This window comes from Copadichromis virginalis, linkage group LG20, assembly GCF_057382275.1.
Source record: "Copadichromis virginalis isolate Kocher_CV1m ecotype Utaka linkage group LG20, C_Virginalis_male_GT1.1, whole genome shotgun sequence".
Taxonomy (NCBI): Eukaryota; Metazoa; Chordata; class Actinopteri; order Cichliformes; family Cichlidae; genus Copadichromis; species Copadichromis virginalis.
In genome coordinates this window covers 14,505,135-14,522,151 of record NC_140637.1, presented here as the reverse complement: position 1 = coordinate 14,522,151, position 17,017 = coordinate 14,505,135, and the positions used below count along the sequence as shown (strand labels likewise).

The window sequence follows — 17,017 nt, the reverse complement described above, 5'->3', positions numbered from 1 at the left end:
TGATGGCCCAGATTTGGCTAAACCAGTTTTAGAAGATGTTGCCGATAGTGACCTGCGTGAAAAAATTAAAAGGGTAAAACTGATTTGTCAGTTGTTGGATAATGTTTTAGTATTGTGTGCATTTCATTCTACTCCATGTATTAATTGGGGCCCATTAATTTTTTATTTTTTTATTTGAAGGTTAAAGAGTGTAAATCCTTTGAAGATCTGATAGTAGCAACTGAGCCACTTCAGGAATACTTAGCCAATGCTGGCTGCCTGAGGCCGCTACGGAGGCTGGAAGACAAGGATCTGCTTATACATGACATTATCAAAGTCAAGTCAAAGTCAACTTTATTGTCAATTCTGCCACATGTACAGGACATACAGAGAATAGAAACTTCGTTACTCTCAATCCCTAGATAAAATAGAAAATGAACATTTAAATATAAGAGTGATTAAAAATGCAAGTAAAATATTTTAAAGTAAAAAAAATTAAATAATATAATACAATTTTACATATAACAAGAAAGCTATACAATATACAATATAAGGGTAAATGACATTGAGTGCAAACCAGGCAGAGTAGTGCAAATAGGCAAATAGTGCAAATGGAGATTTGGTAATGTACGGTATGAGATAGTGTAACACAAAGTCTTATGAGGTAATGGCAGTCCAATGCTCCACAAAGTGACTGGTAACTGGTGCAGGCCAGTGAGTGAGTCAGAGAGTGTGTGTGTGTGTGAGTGTGTGTGACAGAGTTCAGTGAGACCGTGGGGGAGAGGGGGCAGAATCGGGAGGGAGTTAAGCTTCCTGACAGCCTGATGGATGAAGCTGTCCTTCAGCCTGCTGGTCCTGGCCTGGAGACTCCGCAGTCTCCTCCCCGACGGCAGCAGCTTGAAGAAGCTTTGCATTGGGTGCGTGGGATCAGCCGCTATGCAAAGGGCTTTTTTAGTGAGACGGGTGCTGTAAATGTCCTGGAGGGAGGGGAGAGAGACACCAATGATCCTCTCTGCAGCTCTCACTATGCGTTGGAGGGTTCTATGACAGGACGCATTGCAGGCTCCAAACCACACAGTGATGCAGCTCGACAGGATGCTCTCGATGGTGCCTCTGTAGAAAGTGTGCATGATGGGGGCTGGTGCTCCTGCTCTTCTTAGTTTGCGGAGAAAGAAGAGACGCTGCTGTGATTTCTTGGCCAGTGCTGTGGTGTTGTACGTCCAGGAGAGATCCTCTGTGATGTGCACACCCAAGAACTTGGTGCTGCTCACTCTCTCCACAGTCAATGGTCAGAGGACCATGTTGGGTGTGCATTCTCCTGAAGTCCATTATCATGTTCCAAGTAATACACAGAGTCCGTGGTCCATTTGAAAGGTATGCATGTATGTATGTATTTATTGTTGTCCAATAAGTAACTCAAACCCATGCTGATTGCCTTGTATTCTGGGAATTTTGTGTGACATTTCTTTATGTGTAGGTACACCATGCCTCCAAAGGTGACAGCATCACATGAAAAATGCATGATTTGGGATATACACTTTTGATGATGTGAATAATCGGAAGTAAAAATTATTGTATATATAAATTCATATGTTTTAGATTATACTTCTTGGATCCATTCATTTTTGATGTGATTTTAAAGGTAATTCTGATTATCATTTAGATTTCAGGATGGACTACGGACACTTGAGGTGCTGGACAAAATCCAAGCTCACCCAGAGAGTTTTCGCACCCTTCTATGCTGGTCACCTTCAGTGCTTACAGCTGACCTTCTTGACAGCCTCTTTACCATCCGCCTTTCTCCAGCTGGGAGCAATAAAAGGCATGCTGAAGCAGTTGTCATTAGTTTCTGGAGAGACTACCTAACAGATGCAGAAGGTAAATTTAGCGTTTTAAGCATTGTATGTTCAATTTATTATGCGGTGCATCTTTTCATTGAATCAGTTAAAAGTATAAATGCTTGCTGTGTTTTTTGTCTTTAATGCCATTTTTGACAGTATTGCTTTTCCTTTAGATCAAGACGGAACACAGAAGCTGGGGACAATTCTTGCCTTCGCCACTGGAGCCAACACTGTTCCACCAATTGGCTTCTCTCCACAACCGTCCATTGAATTTCTTCACCAAGAGCCTGATGCACAAGCCATGTCTAAACTACCCATTGCAAACACGTGCATCAATTGTTTAAAGTTACCACTTCATACCTCTTACAAAGACTTTCAGGAGAATATGGACTTTGCATTAGGTAATACACATGGTTTTGGAATAGCGTAATTCCTAGTCAGGTTAGTATGCTAATCTGAGTTTTGCACTCAGTTAAATTAATGAGTGTCAATCATTAACTAATTCTAAAGGGGGGGGGGGGGGTGTTTTGAATATCAATGCATTTTCTTTCTCAGAAATCAAACCAAAAATGTTCAAAATGTTCCACCTAAAACACCAATTAACACACTTGAGACCAAGCTGAATTTACTTTATGTTGCCATATTTCATATTTCACCCACCTATTTTGTGATTGGAGGCTCTGTTTTTGCATTGACCTTTTAACAAATGTTCATTTGCTTCAAGTCTATTTGCTTGTCAGGGTACCATTCTACAAGTATACAATAGTTATATATACTAACATAATTCAATAATAATTTTTTCATTGCATTAATGTATGTGCATTGTGATTATTTTTGTTTTCTAGCTTTGTACTTGTTTGTTGCTTTTATTCTCTGGTGTTCTTCAATATTGTTTATCTGACACTTCTATTCTATTTGATCAGTGATCCATGTTTGATGTATTTACTGACTGTATTAATGTTAATGTTATCAGTTTGAGTCATCTTGTTCCAAGACAATACATCTGGTGATTGTGATGACCAAAAACCTCAAAATGTGGTTGAACAAATTTATTTTTTCTTTTAACAAGGTGTTTTAAAACAAAACATGGTTGTAAAATCTCAACAGACTCACATAATACAACTCATAAATTCTTTAAAATTGTATACAAACTGTCAACATGCATGTAAAGGTTGATAGTAGCATTCTTGAAATTTAAAGCTGTGACTAAACTTCTAATAATACTGAACTAACAACAGTCTTGGCACTGTATTCTTTTTAAGCTGCACAACCACAATTACAGTAAATGAAATTTCTCCAGAGGCCTTATTGATATTTTAGGATTGTCTCTCAAGAAAACGAACAAGGTTGCAAAATAAATCTATACCGTTATTGCCATCATCTTCAAATGGATCAAAGGTCTGTTGAAGTGTAACCATCATGGTGTCACTGATGGAAATGTTAATTGATGGAACAATGACATTATTGTTTGTCTCCAGCTCTGGCAGTGGTCTGCATCCATCAATACCAAAGTCATTTTCACAAATACCATTCATATTTGGGTTATGTATTCCTGCATTGTTGATAATGCCCCTTTGCCACAGCTGAAGAGGGGTTTGCCCTCCTTGTGTTGAAAGTCCATGGTTATTCCACTGGTTCTGAAATTCTGTGGCAGCTCTTTGAATACGTGGCAAATATATATAATGAAGACAAAATAAATGGACCTCATTAAGTGAATCTAATACACCATGCTCCTCCATAAAATTGAAAAGATTAACAAAATGATATGAGACCACTCGATTTAATTCTGCCCATAATCGCTCAATTCTTTGATTATGCACAGACCTGCCAGTGATAACACTATGCCTGTTCAGTCCTTGCCTGTAAAGCATGAAACGGGCAACACCAGTGTTTTCTAGCCCGTGATCACATCTCACTCTGGATGGCATTCCAAAGTTCTGAACACCAACCATGAACAGTGACAAAACACTTGATGCCCTGTTGTTATCTAAACACGCAAGGTAGATGATGGTTCTACTGAAACCATCCACACAGCCATGGAACACCATCCTCCATCTCACAAGTTTGTGGTTTCCATCTATATGCCTATAGAAAAATGAAATAAGTATAAGTTATGTATGGGGAAACTATGACATGGTCAAGGATATGCACACGTTTGAGTAAATAAAACAATGAGTTATTTTGCTTTAGATAATCCATTTTGCTATAGACTTAGAATCAGGACTGTTTTTCTGTTAGAATTTTCTCACCATAACTGATTGGGGAAAGGAACACTGTACAGTCGTCGACGTATTGCATTGCGTCTTCTGAGGGAACGTCCAAAGGGGTCAATTTCTTGTAGACTTTGTCTTACACGCCACCTTTGGATTCGTAACCCACGTGATCTCAAGCTGCCATGCACATATCGTTCACCTGCATTTGTGGTATACTGAAGAATTTCCCTAACAACCCTGTTCAGGTTTTCATCGGATAATGTTGCATAAGTCAGTGGCTCAATGCCAAGGTCCTCTCTGTGCCTGTACAGAGTACGGGAGCTAACCCCTAAGCATGTTGCAATGCTTTGCCAGTTCATTCCAAGAGATACTAAATGAGATATTTGTTCTCTTGAAATGCTGTATCGCGGTCGACCTTGAGAGCAAGTCATGAGAGGTGGAGGTAGCAAGACAAGTCTGTTCTCAGATGTAGTTCCTTGTCTGGTTTCATAAGCAGTCAGTAAAAAAAATAGCCATCCATTTAAGGACTGTAATGTATTCACTGCTTCTCTATTTCTTGCATCGTCAACAAATCTTGAGATGGACAAAATTCCAGATGAGGTTTGAATGTGATCACCAAGTTCTCTATGGAGCCTCTGACGAACAAAAGAATCTGTAGCTTCTCTTTGAATTTGTTCCAAACATTCTAATACATTATTTAAAAATGTTCTAATGTCATTTTCATTACTACTTACTCGACAAATTAACTGCAATACTAGCAAAGAAAGCAGGATGACTTTGAACAGCTTCATTGCTTGGTTCTTCTGGTTTAGGTCTGGGTATGTCAAGTAAGTTCTCCAAGTGTATTACATTTCCTGGTTTAAGAATAACTTCCTGCTTAAAGGATTAACTTCCTGTGTTAGGAAATGCAGATGTGAATGTCAGAGTGTATGTATGCAAGGGTAAAGGATAAACACTGGGATTGTATGTATATATGAGTATAGGAGTACAAATATATATGTGTTGAAAGGTAAAGGGTATGTATATATATGTATGACTAGAAAGGGCTGCACCTGCAAGGAGAATAAATATATGTCAGCATAAAAATATGTAGCATTAAGAAAAATAGAATACATGTGTGTGAAAGGAAGATTAATGGATTTATGTGAGAGTGAATATACATGGATATGAAATAAGAATAAAGGTGTGCGAGATGACAATATATGTATGTATGTGAGAGTGACAATACATGTGCATGAAAGAAGAATATATGTATGTGAGAGTGAAAGTATATGTGTGTGAAAGAAGAATATATGTATGTGAGAGTGAAAGTATATGTGAGTGAAAGAAGAATATATGTATGTGAGAGTGAAAGTATATGTGAGTGAAAGAAGAATATATGTATGTGAGAGTGAAAGTATATGTGAGTGAAAGAAGAATATATGTATGTGAGAGTGAAAGTATGAATTTTGGCTTGTACGGCCCCTCATACAAATCTGTTTTCTGCTCATATTGTAAAACTCTATCATCTTCCCTGTGCAGAGGAGCAGGTACTGTTGCCCCTGGTCTACCAATAGAACTTCCATCTGAGGCCAAAATGTCCTGAACCGACAACAAGGATGGCAGCTGCAGTGTGGAGTACATCCCATATGAGGCTGGCACGTACAACCTCAACATCGCATATAGAGGACAACCTATCACAGGTGCTGAATGGTATTTTAGTAGTATTAAGAAATACAATTGTGAGATAAGAGCGTCTTAAGTAGGGATGGGTACCGGTGTGGTTCTGACATAAACGGTAGTAACCAGACCGAAAAGCAGCGCACATTTCGGTGCTTTATTTCGGTGCTTTATTTCGGTGCTTTTTTTTCCCTGAGCTGTGATACACTTTAGATTCTAGCCAATCATTTTACGTTTCCGAGGATAGTAGGCGGGGCCAGGTACGTACGTTCTGTTAGAGCAGAGCTACAGATTAAAAATGTCCAAGGCGAAGCGGTCAAAAGTCTGGCTGTACTTCACAGCAAAATATGCAAACTCAGCAGCCTGCAACAAGTGCTTTAAGCTGATACTGTGATACTGTCAAAGGAGGTAACACCTCGAATCCGATGAAACACCTGGCGACGCATAGCGTTTTTTTTAAAAGCCGAGAAATGCGCCGTATTTGATAGCTTGCTGCGAGACCTCACACTGTGCACGTTGGGTGGGGTTGCCAGTTATCGGACCCGGAGCAACATCCCCCAAAAACACGAAGAATAGAGTCCTGGCCCCTAGCCCTGCCAGTGTAGCAGAAATGATGAGGATGATGATGGCAGCAGAAGCCGTTCTTCTCTGCGTGAGTCGCTTAATGTTGTTCGAGTGTAATTTACGTTGAGTAGGCTAACCACGTTATTACATTAATGCATGTAAGGTGAACTAGCAAAAATCATCATAGCTACATGCGGCTGTCCTCTTGTTTGATGGCAGATACTCCCTTCACCCTGGACAAAAAGGCTAAAATGACCAAAGAAAAAGTGGGAAACAGCTGAACATGAGAGGTTTTTGGACAAAGTTTGTGTTTTTTTTCCATTGTTTAAGCACTGCTTCCAGCCAAGAGTGATACCATATATGCCCCATAGCTGCAGAAAAGGCTAACATTGTTATCTTTTTACAAAAAAAAAAAAAACAGCTGAACATGAGAGGTTTTTGGACAAAGTTTGTGTTCTCCATTCTTTAAGCACCGGTTCGAGCACCGTTTAAGCACCGGCACCGTTTCAAAAGTACCGATTTGGCACCGGTATCGGATAAAACCTAAACGATACCCATCCCTAGTCTTAAGTGTATAGTGTTGAAATGTACTCCATCTGCTGCTGTTAAAAAAAAAGGGGGGGGGGGGGGGGGCTTAAATATTTCTTCTAATATTCCCCCATGTCTTGCCTGAGCCCAAGAAGGCAAATATCCATTACAACCATGATGGGACCTACCTGGTGCGTTATGTGCCAGACATGACTGACAGATACACCATTCTCATTAAGTACGGAGGAGACGAGATCCCTTATTTACCCTACTGAACCAGGCTTCTGTTTAGCAGAGATGCCAGCAAGTGTACTTTCACAGGTATGTACTGGACAAATGGGCTTCTGCAGTCATAGCAGTTATAGAGGTTTTGTTGTTGTTGCTGTTGTTTTCTTTACTTTTTGTGGTTTTCTACTAATTTGTCAAAGTCAGTTGTACTGCTGATCAGCTTCTCATTTCAGTAGGAATAATTAGTAGAACATATTGTGTTTAATACTGATACTAAATGCACCTAGATTTTCAACATTCACGTCTGATTCTTATAAACAATATATGCCCCCTTTTTTTCCAAATGTTGCTTTCTATTGCTATTAAAGTTCTTGCAACCAGGAGAGATAAAAAGGTGTTTTGTGCTGGTTTTCACTCAGAGTGCAGAAATCCATAGTTGCTCTTACAGGATGTAATATATTTCAGAAAATGTTAAACAGATTTACAAATGGGTAAATACCTATAAATATGTCTCTTTAGAACACGAGTAGGTGTTTCTCAGCCAGTATAAGTGGCTGGGTTAGTGATATGAAATTACCTTGCAGACCTCTTGAGCTGTTGTTCAGTTTCATACATACAATGAACTGAGGTATTCTCTTTGGTTAATTACTTGTTTGACAATGGCAATGATTACAAGTAGGGATGCACCGATACCACTTTTTTGGAAACGAGTACGAGTACGAGTACTTGCATTTCAGTACTCGTTGATACCGATACTGAGTACTTAATAAAAACATGATTTAAATTTGCAGGTAACAGCTTTAGTCCTATAATTTAACAAAAAACAAACAAACAAGGGACTAGTTTGGAATTAAGAACATTTATTTAAAATGAAAAGCATGTTGTATGCAACATATTACAGAATAAATAATTATAAAAAAACCAAAATTTAATTTTAAATTTGTTCCTCTGTTTCTGTTTAGAAGTCTCACTAGCACAGTCACAGCTGGGATGACATCAGAGACTAGTGCGCCGTAGCTGCTCACTTTTTTTAGTTAGTTCCTCAAAGGGGGCGAGGATAGCAACAGTCGTCTCCATAAGAGCCCATTGGTGAGCGGTGAGATAGTCAGGGAGTTCGTGCACTCGCTTTTGCTCAATGAGGGACTGGAGCATGTAATACGTGCTGTTCCAGCGCGTCTGTACGTCCTGCTGCAGTCTCTTTATTGGCTGGTTGAGCTGTCCCTGAATGTCCTCGAGGCGGGAGTAGGCTAAGGCGGAATGTTTAAAATGCCCAACTATTTTCCGTCCCACTGCTATAGCATCAGCTATGCTCCTCTGTGCTAATAAGCGTAAATTGCTTGTGTTAAATGCGCTACCTTTAGAGCCTCCTCTGGACAATTTCGCTGAGCACAATTTGCAGTCCGCCTATGTTTTCGCGTCTTCGTTCACTTTGAAATAGTTCCACACAGCTGATATGTCTCGCCTCGCTTTCTCCCCGCTCTGAGCAGCAGCCGGGGCGGGCACTCGGCGCCTGTGATTAACCCCTTATATGCCGCTCAAACATAGACAGGTCTCAGACCGTGGTATCGGTCCTCGGTATCGGGGGACTTTTAACGAGTACTAGTACTTTAGAAAATGTGGTATCGAGGCTGATACCCGATACCGGTATCGGTGCATCCCTAATTACAAGTCTTCCTCCCCAACCAAATCTACTAAGGGGACACCGAACTTTTGCTCTCCAGAGATGATTATGTAGGTGTTCTGTAAGGATGACGAGTTTTGAAAAAAGTTAGGTTATACAGATCCCCTCTCAGTATACCTGCTGCTCATATCTCATCATTTTTCTGTGCATTGGTATGTGGTATTCCTCACACTGTGCTCCTCAGTTACACCCCCTGCCCAATCCAATCCTCACACTGCTTCCTCTCTCATAACTGTGTCTCCATTTCCATTTTATATTGCACAAACTAATGGACTGACAGAGTAGGTAGGAAAGCGTGGTGAAATGGCACTTTGGCTAATCTAGCTTCCTGTTTATACGTGGAAAATGTAACGGTTATAGACCCTGTGCACGAGAAAATGCTAATTTCTTGTTTTAAGACCGGATGTAGGGTTGTACATTTCTGGTAGCTTTATTTTGCGGTCAATCGCTACTGCGAAGGTGGACTCCAAAATCATGTCCAAAATACAAAAACGGAGAGATCGCATTAAGTTAAAAAGAGCAGGAGGTGGGAACAGTCGCCATTGCTGTGTCATAAAAAATCAAATGTTACATTTTGACGTTTGAAGCATGTAGATCGATTGGTTGTTTACATCACTCAACACAAGCAAAATTGCATTACAAAATCAGAAGACACATCGTCCACATTCAGAAGCACATCTCTGTATAGTGACAGTTCTTATGATTTAAAGAGGGAAATGTCCAGTATTCAAACTACAGGTGAACAATGGAATAGAATAGAATAGAATAGAATAGAATAGAATGCCTTTATTGTCACTATACAGTTGTACAATGAGATACAGAGCATCTCCTACTCAGTGTAAACATGCTGGGGGGGTACAGTTCTGCAGCGCTATATACATGTGGGCAGTATTAACATAGGGAAAAAGATATAAAACACCCAGCACGCCCCTGCGGGCGGTTTATCCTTCAAGCTCGGGTCCTCTACCAGAGGCCTGGGAGCTTGAGGGTCCTGCGCAGTATCTTAGCTGTTCCCAGGACTGCGCTCTTCTGGACAGAGATCTCCGATGTTATTCCCGGGATCTGCTGGAGCCACTCGCCTAGCTTGGGAGTCACCGCACCTAGTGCTCCGATTACCACGGGGACCACCATTACCTTCACCCTCCACATCCTCTCGAGCTCTTCTCTGAGCCCTTGGTATTTCTCCAGCTTCTCGTGTTCCTTCTTCCTGATATTGCTGTCATTCGGAACCGCTACATCGATCACTACGGCCGTCTTCTTCTGTTTGTCTACCACCACTATGTCCGGTTGGTTAGCCACCACCATTTTGTCCGTCTGTATCTGGAAGTCCCACAGGATCTTAGCTCGGTCATTCTCCACCACCCTTGGGGGCATCTCCCATTTTGACCTCGGGACTTCCAGGTTATACTCGGCACAGATGTTCCTGTACACTATGCCGGCCACTTGGTTATGGCGTTCCATGTATGCCTTGCCTACTAGCATCTTGCACCCTGCTGTTATGTGCTGGATTGTCTCTGGGGCATCTTTACACAGCCTGCACCTGGGGTCTTGCCTGGTGTGATAGACCCCAGCCTCTATGGATCTTGTACTCAGAGCTTGTTCTTGTGCTGCCATGATTAGTGCCTCTGTGCTGTCTTTCAGTCCAGCTTTATCCAGCCATTGGTAGGATTTCTGGATATCAGCCACCTCCTCTATCTGCCGGTGGTACATACCGTGCAGGGGCCTGTCCTTCCATGATGGTTCCTCGTTTCCCTCCTCTTTCTTGGGTTTCTGCTGCCTGAGGTATTCACTGAGCACTCGGTCAGTTGGGGCCATCTTCCCAATGTATTCTTGGATGTTCCTTGTCTCATCCTGGACTGTGGTGCTGACACTCACCAGTCCCCGGCCCCCTTCCTTCCGCTTAGCGTACAGCCTCAGGGTGCTGGACTTGGGGTGAAACCCTCCATGCATGGTAAGGAGCTTTCTTGTCTTTATGTCAGTGGCTTCTATCTCCTCCTTTGGCCAGCCTATTACCCCAGCAGGGTACCTGATCACGGGCAGGGCATACGTGTTGATGGCCCGGATCTTGTTCTTACCATTCAGCTGACTCCTCAGGACTTGCCTGACCCTCTGCAGGTACTTGGTGGTTGCAGCCTTTCTAGCGGCCTCTTCATGGTTCCCATTTGCCTGCGGGATCCCCAGGTACTTGTAACTGTCCTCTATGTCTGCAATGTTGCCTTCTGGTAGTTCAATCCCCTCAGTTCTGACTACCTTCCCTCTCTTTGATACCATCCGACTACACTTCTCCAGTCCGAACGACATTCCAATGTCATTGCTGTATAGCCTGGTAGTGTGGATCAGTGAATCGATGTCTCGTTCACTCTTGGCATACAGCTTGATGTCATCCATGTACAGGAGGTGGCTGACAACTGCTCCGTTCCGTAGTCGGTATCCGTAGCCAGTCTTGTTAATGATCTCACTGAGGGGGTTCAGGCCTATGCAGAACAGCAGTGGGGACAGAGCATCTCCTTGGTAGAATCCCCGCACTTGATGGTGACTTGTGCTATGGGCTTGGAGTTGGCCTCTAGTGTTGTACGCCACATCCCCATTGAGTTCCTGATGAAGGCTCTTAGGGTCCCATTGATCTTGTACAATTCTAGGCATTCCAGTATCCAGCTGTGGGGCACTGAGTCATAGGCCTTCTTGTAATCAATCCAGGCAGTGCACAGGTTGGTCAGTCTGGTCTTGCAGTCTCGGCTGATTGTTCTGTCTACCAGTAGCTGGTGTTTTGCGCCTCTGGTATTCTTGCCAATTCCTTTCTGTGTCCCGCTCATGTATTGACCCATGTGCCTGTTCATCTTAGCCGATATGATGCCTGACAGGAGCTTCCATGTAGTACTGAGGCAGGTTATTGGTCGGTAGTTGGAGGGGACCGGTCCCTTCTTGGGGTCCTTGGGGATCAGGACCGTCCGGCCTTCAGTTAGCCATTCCAGGTGTCTCTCGTTAACTAGCAGCTGGTTCATTTGTGCTGCCAGACGCTCGTGGAGTGCAGTCAGCTTCTTCAGCCAGTAGGCGTGAACCATGTCGGGCCCTGGTGCTGTCCAACTCTTCATACTGGAGACCCTTTCTTGGATATCTGCCACTGTGATGGTTACTGGACCCTGTTCAGGGAGGTCGCTGTGGTCTGCCCTCAGATCCTCTAGCCACTGAGCATTGCCGTTATGGGTTGCATCCTTCTCCCATATGCTCTTCCAGTATTGCTCCGTCTCCAGCCTTGGTGGTGCTGTTCTCTTATTGTTCCCTTGCCACTGAGAGTACACCTTTGCTGGTTCTGTGGAGAACAGCTGGTTTATTCTCCTGCCTTCTATCTCTCTGGTGTACCTCCTCAAGCGGCTGGCCAAGGCTGTGAGTCTTTGCTTGGCAGTTTCCAAGGCCTCAGGTATGGACAGCTTGCTGTATTTCTTAGGCACCTTATTTGTCGCACCTTTCTGCAACTCCGTTAGTTGGCTAACCTCCCTCCGTGCTACTTTGATCTTGCCCTCTAGCCTCCTTCTCCATGGAGGGTACTGCCCCTTGTCGCTGTTCAACTTGTAGCCAAGCATCTCACTGATCACTGCTGCCGTATTGCAGATCAGCTTGTTAGTGTCGGTAATCGTGGTTGTAGGTATTGCCCGTAGTGCTGCATTAACATCATCTAGCAGACCTTCTGAGGGTACTTCACGTAATCTTGGTAACCGGCTACGGGGGATTCAGGTTTCAAGCTTGGCCATGATCCTATTTTTCAGGTCAGTTCCTCTCGCACTCAACGATCCTTCTCCTATCTCACTTGGGGCTATGTACCCAATCTCGGGTGGGGGTGATGATGTCGCCCCCCTGACCTGGCGTCCTGACTCCTCCTTGCCGTAGCATTTGTGTTGTATCTCGTCAATCTCTAGCTGTGAGAGCAGTCCCTTCTTTCGAATGTTGGAACACTGAGCTACTAGTTGTTTCGCCGTCATTGTGGATGTTGGGTATCGAAGAATCCATAGGTCCAGGTCCCTCATCCTATTCATGTAGCCCCTTCCGCCGGGGTTACTTGCGTAGTAGCATTCCAACAACGCCCTGTTTTCGTCTCTTGCCCACCGATGCCTTCTTGTTCCAGTAGCCCACTTTTCGTCAGGGTGCCCTGGTTCCTCAACACCTGACGCGGACCTTGTTGATCCGGGCGACGTCCGAGCCGGCATGCCTTCATATTTATTTGTCTCGCTCATGTCTGTGGTAGGCTCGCTTAGCATAGGGGGTCTAGCCTTAGGACCCTTACTGGATACAGACGCCCCAGGCAGGAATCGAACTACGCTATCCAGCTGTTATATATATATATATATATATATATATATATATATATATATATATATATATATATATATATATATATATATATATATGTATATATATATATATATAAAAATGTACAAATATACAAGCCGGTTTAAAAAAAAAAGTAATATGTAATAAATAGTGTTGTGTATATACAGTTGAGTTATTGCACATAGAATTGGTATTGCACTGTGGTGGTCCATAGAGGAAGTGGGAAGAAAAAAATTGGGGGGGGGGGGGGGGGGGGCTGCGTTATCGGTGCATGTGTGAGGTCAGGGTGGTTATGGCTTTGGGGAAGAAACTGTTTTTGAGTCTGTGGGTTTTTGTGCTGATGCACCTGTAGCGTTTCCCTGAGGGAAGCAGGCCGAACATGTTGAAACCAGGGTGGGAGCTGTCCTTGATAATGTTTGCTGCTCTGCTGAGGCAGCAGGAGGAATGATGATGATCTTTTGTGCTGTCTTGACCACACTCTGAAGCCTCACTCTATCTGCCTTGGTGCAGCTGCCGTACCATGCCGTGATGCAGTAGGTTAGCAGGCTCTCAATGGACAAGCGGTAGAAGGTCAGCAGCAGGTTGGAGTTCAGCTTGTACTTCCTGAGGACTCTCAGGAAGTGCAGCCGCTGTTGGGCCTTCTTGATGACCGCTGAGATGTTGTCTGTCCAGGAGATGTCAGCAGAGATGAGGACACCAAGGAACCGGAAGGTGTGGACCCTCTCCACACACTCCCCGTTGATGTAAAGGGGGGCCAAGTCAGTGCTGTGTCTCCTGAAGTCAACAATGAGCTCTTTGGTTTTCTTAGTGTTCAGTGCCAGGTTGTTTTCTGAACACCATGCTGCCAGCTTCAGGACTTCCTCTCTGTAGTCTGCCTCATCTCCCTTTGAGATGAGTCCGACTACCGTGTTGTCATCAGCAAACTTGATGATGAGAGTGTTGTTGTGGGTTTAACTGCAGTCGTGGGTGTAGAGAGAATAGTCAAAGCCAGATGTTTCCCAGATGTCTCTATATAATATTTACGAAGGGTATGTTGTGACTTATCTTCACAATTACAGTGGTCCCTCGCTATGGTTCACCTTAAGCAGCCTCGCTGTTTCGCGAGTTTGCATGCTTGTTTTTTTTTGTTCTGCGTCCTGATCAGCTGTAGACCATTGTCGATCTCCTCCGTGCTGTCTCTCCTGTACAGTACAGAATCGCTTCATCAATCGCTAGCAGTGTGACTCTGAAGTGCTGTACTGTATGTTTGTAAGTTTTCTCCCCAACAAAAAACAATGTCGGCGAAACGTTTTGCACCGTCATAGGCAGCTGACTGAAAACTGGTATTGATCTTCGGTTTCATTCTATAATACTGGATTTTTTTTTCTTGAACTTTGAGAGTGTTTAAACGAGAGAGAAAAGTGGGACAATGTCGATGCCTGTCTGAGAAAAGTGTATAAAGTGTGTAGTGAGGGGTTTTACAGCCTTAAAACATATAAAATAATTGTAAAAAAAATAAAGTTGGCTATTTTGCGGATTTCACTCATTGCTGGTTATTTTTAGAACATAACACCCGCGATAAAGGAGAGAACACTATATACAAATACTGAGAAATATTCTCTATTTTGCTCTGAGGCCAGGGGGAAAAGTATCGACAAGTCGATGAACGCCATCTACAGATGTATTCGGTAAATGCTCAAGACATCTTGAGAAATGTAAATCGCCGCTTGAGTCATCCATTTGGTTGACTTTTTTTTTTTTTTTTTTGGAAATAATGACCATAAACAAGGTGCGAATATCACACCGAAAACGAAGCGCCTTACAGGAGTTTCCCCACCAGAAGTCGCATATGCTAAGGTACACATAGTCTATTGGTAAAAAATATATAAGAGATGGTAATAACACGACTAGATTTTCATTCTTTAACCTGGTCTGATGGTTGTAGAATGTGAAAAGCAGTGTGTTTGTGTCTTTGTAACAAATGACTTTAAAAATAAGAATAAATTAACCCTTTCACACAGCTATTCAAAGGTTGTTTTCTTGTATTTGTGTCAGTGTTGCTGGTGTACTTGCACATAAACCACTACATTGGACACTGATGTGTCACTCCATACCTTGCCTCCCACTGGTCGTCTAATGTTACTATAGACGTATGACATGTTTCATTGTAATTATTGTTATTTAACCCTTGTGTGTGAATGTGTGTGTGAATGGGTGGATGACTGGATATGTAAAGCGCTTTGGGGTCCTTAGGGACTAGTAAAGTGCTATATAAATACAGGCCATTTACCATTTCATGCATGAATTGTGACAACCTCAATCACAATTTTTTTCTTAGGTATTTTTATTTATCTTTTCATGCCTAAAGATGAATAAAAATACTTAAGATCCAAATCTGGATTGAGGTTGTCATAATTCATGCATGAAAGGGTTAATTTTATTATAATTTTTTTTATCTTAAGGTGCCGGTGTTGGCCCAGTTATCCACATTGGTAAACCGACAGTTATCACGGTGGACGCCAAGGTTGCCGGACAAGGCAAGGCCACATGAGGTCACATGGTTGAAAATGACGACGGCACATTCGACATCTTTTACACACCACCACAGCCTGGCGCGTATGTGATCTGTGTCCGCTTTGGAGGGGAGCACATCCCTAACAGTCCATTCCAAGTCATGGTGAGTGATCTGCATTTAATCCGACATACCTATGTCCTTTGTTGACAACTAGAATTTCATGAATAAAACTGAGTTTTCAGTCTCAGTCAAAACAATCGCAAACAGGCAGAGTACAGTTATCAAGAATGACCCTCGAGTTAGAGAAGCAGTAGTGTCTTATGATGAGTCTTAAGCTGCGTCCACGGTGAAAGCAGGTTGCAGCAAGCTGGTGACCCGAGAAAATAGAAAGTCAACGACATGAAGCACCTAACCAAATATTAGAATATATCAAATATATATAATTAATAATAATTAATAATTGCTTTATGTGATTTGAAACTTCCCTTTCAAAGTATCCACCAAGGGACTTACTGTTCTTTAAGAACTTTAAAGATATCAGATCGAATAGTGATAAAACAAAGTCATACTTAATACACTTAAGGCCTGGCGATCAGTATGTCAACTTGAGGGAAGATCAAAGTTCACATCCATGTTCACCCCAATTGTGAATAACCTTGACTTTCAACCTGGGATGTTCGATACAGGTTTTAAGCAATGGAGGGACAAGGGGGTTCATAGGCTGAGGGACTTATTCTCCGACAATGTGGTTATGCCATTTGACCAAATGGTGGAGAAATATTCTCTCCCCAAACATGACTTCTTCTGTTATTTACAGATAAGGCATTATATCTTGCACAGTACTAATTTCAGTGAGAACCATGAAAGTTCTCCTGTTGAGAAATTATTAGTTTGAACAGATAAAGAGGTACCTGTGAAGATATTTTATAAGGCTTTATATCTCGCACATTCATGTTACAGTCTTAAAGGCACATAAGGAAAAGGAATTAGGTAAAATAATTGTTGATGAAGAGTGAAAAGATGTCCGCAATTATTCCAAATCAATCTCAGTCTGTAATCACACCAAAGCAATACAGTTAACAGTTAAAAATTATACACAGAATGCACATATCTACATACCGCAGACATCAATACAATCCTACCCTTTTACCCTCATATGTTTAGGAGAAATGTGTGGGCTCTAAAGTGCATAGAGAAAATAGTTTGGAAGGAAGTCACTAACCACTCTTTTTCTCTCTGTCAACAGGAAGTCCCTTGCAGTTCTACGTGGATTACGAACGGTGCTTATGGCCCTGGCCTTATCCACGATCCATCTGGAGATCTTCCAAGACTACATGCCTGGAAACATTCTGCCCGAAACCCACTGCTTCACCCCATTCATCATTAGTGTGCCCTAGGAATCACCAGGGGACAGCCTCTCTTACAACACCCTCGGTGCAAGAGGAGCCCTGCCTGCTGATGATTCTGCGTAGCGTCCATCTGATAAGTGAGAAGTTTGCCAAAC

General features: G+C 42.6%; 2 protein-coding genes across 2 annotated transcripts; one reads left to right on the top strand and one right to left on the bottom strand.

Moving 5' to 3' along the window:
* Nucleotides 1–1,264: 1,264 nt before the first annotated feature.
* LOC146684469 (G2/M phase-specific E3 ubiquitin-protein ligase-like) lies at nucleotides 1,265–2,328 on the top strand. Its single transcript, XM_085444634.1, has 3 exons — nucleotides 1,265–1,353; nucleotides 1,643–1,857; nucleotides 1,994–2,328. Exons 1-3 carry the CDS (start codon nucleotides 1,265–1,267, stop codon nucleotides 2,248–2,250), a joined length of 561 nt encoding a protein of 186 aa, XP_085300760.1. The 3' UTR covers nucleotides 2,251–2,328.
* Nucleotides 2,329–3,136: 808 nt separating this feature from the next.
* On the bottom strand, nucleotides 3,137–4,611 carry LOC146684468 (uncharacterized). Its single transcript, XM_085444633.1, has 2 exons — nucleotides 4,070–4,611; nucleotides 3,137–3,905 (listed from the first exon to the last, which is right to left on the bottom strand). Exons 1-2 carry the CDS (start codon nucleotides 4,462–4,464, stop codon nucleotides 3,137–3,139), a joined length of 1,164 nt encoding a protein of 387 aa, XP_085300759.1. The 5' UTR covers nucleotides 4,465–4,611.
* Between the last annotated feature and the right edge of the window lie 12,406 nt (nucleotides 4,612–17,017).

Excerpts from the sequence above, each read along its gene's own strand:
- LOC146684468 (XM_085444633.1), bottom strand. The coding sequence starts at position 4,464 with ATGACTTGCTCTCAAGGTCGACCGCGATACAGCATTTCAAGAGAACAA. Across the intron at positions 3,906-4,069 it reads CCTTTCCCCAATCAGTTATG|GCATATAGATGGAAACCACA; the intron begins GTGAGAAAATTC and ends ATTTTTCTATAG.
- LOC146684469 (XM_085444634.1), top strand. The coding sequence starts at position 1,265 with ATGGTCAGAGGACCATGTTGGGTGTGCATTCTCCTGAAGTCCATTATC. Across the intron at positions 1,354-1,642 it reads GTCCGTGGTCCATTTGAAAG|ATTTCAGGATGGACTACGGA; the intron begins GTATGCATGTAT and ends ATTATCATTTAG. Across the intron at positions 1,858-1,993 it reads CTACCTAACAGATGCAGAAG|ATCAAGACGGAACACAGAAG; the intron begins GTAAATTTAGCG and ends CTTTTCCTTTAG.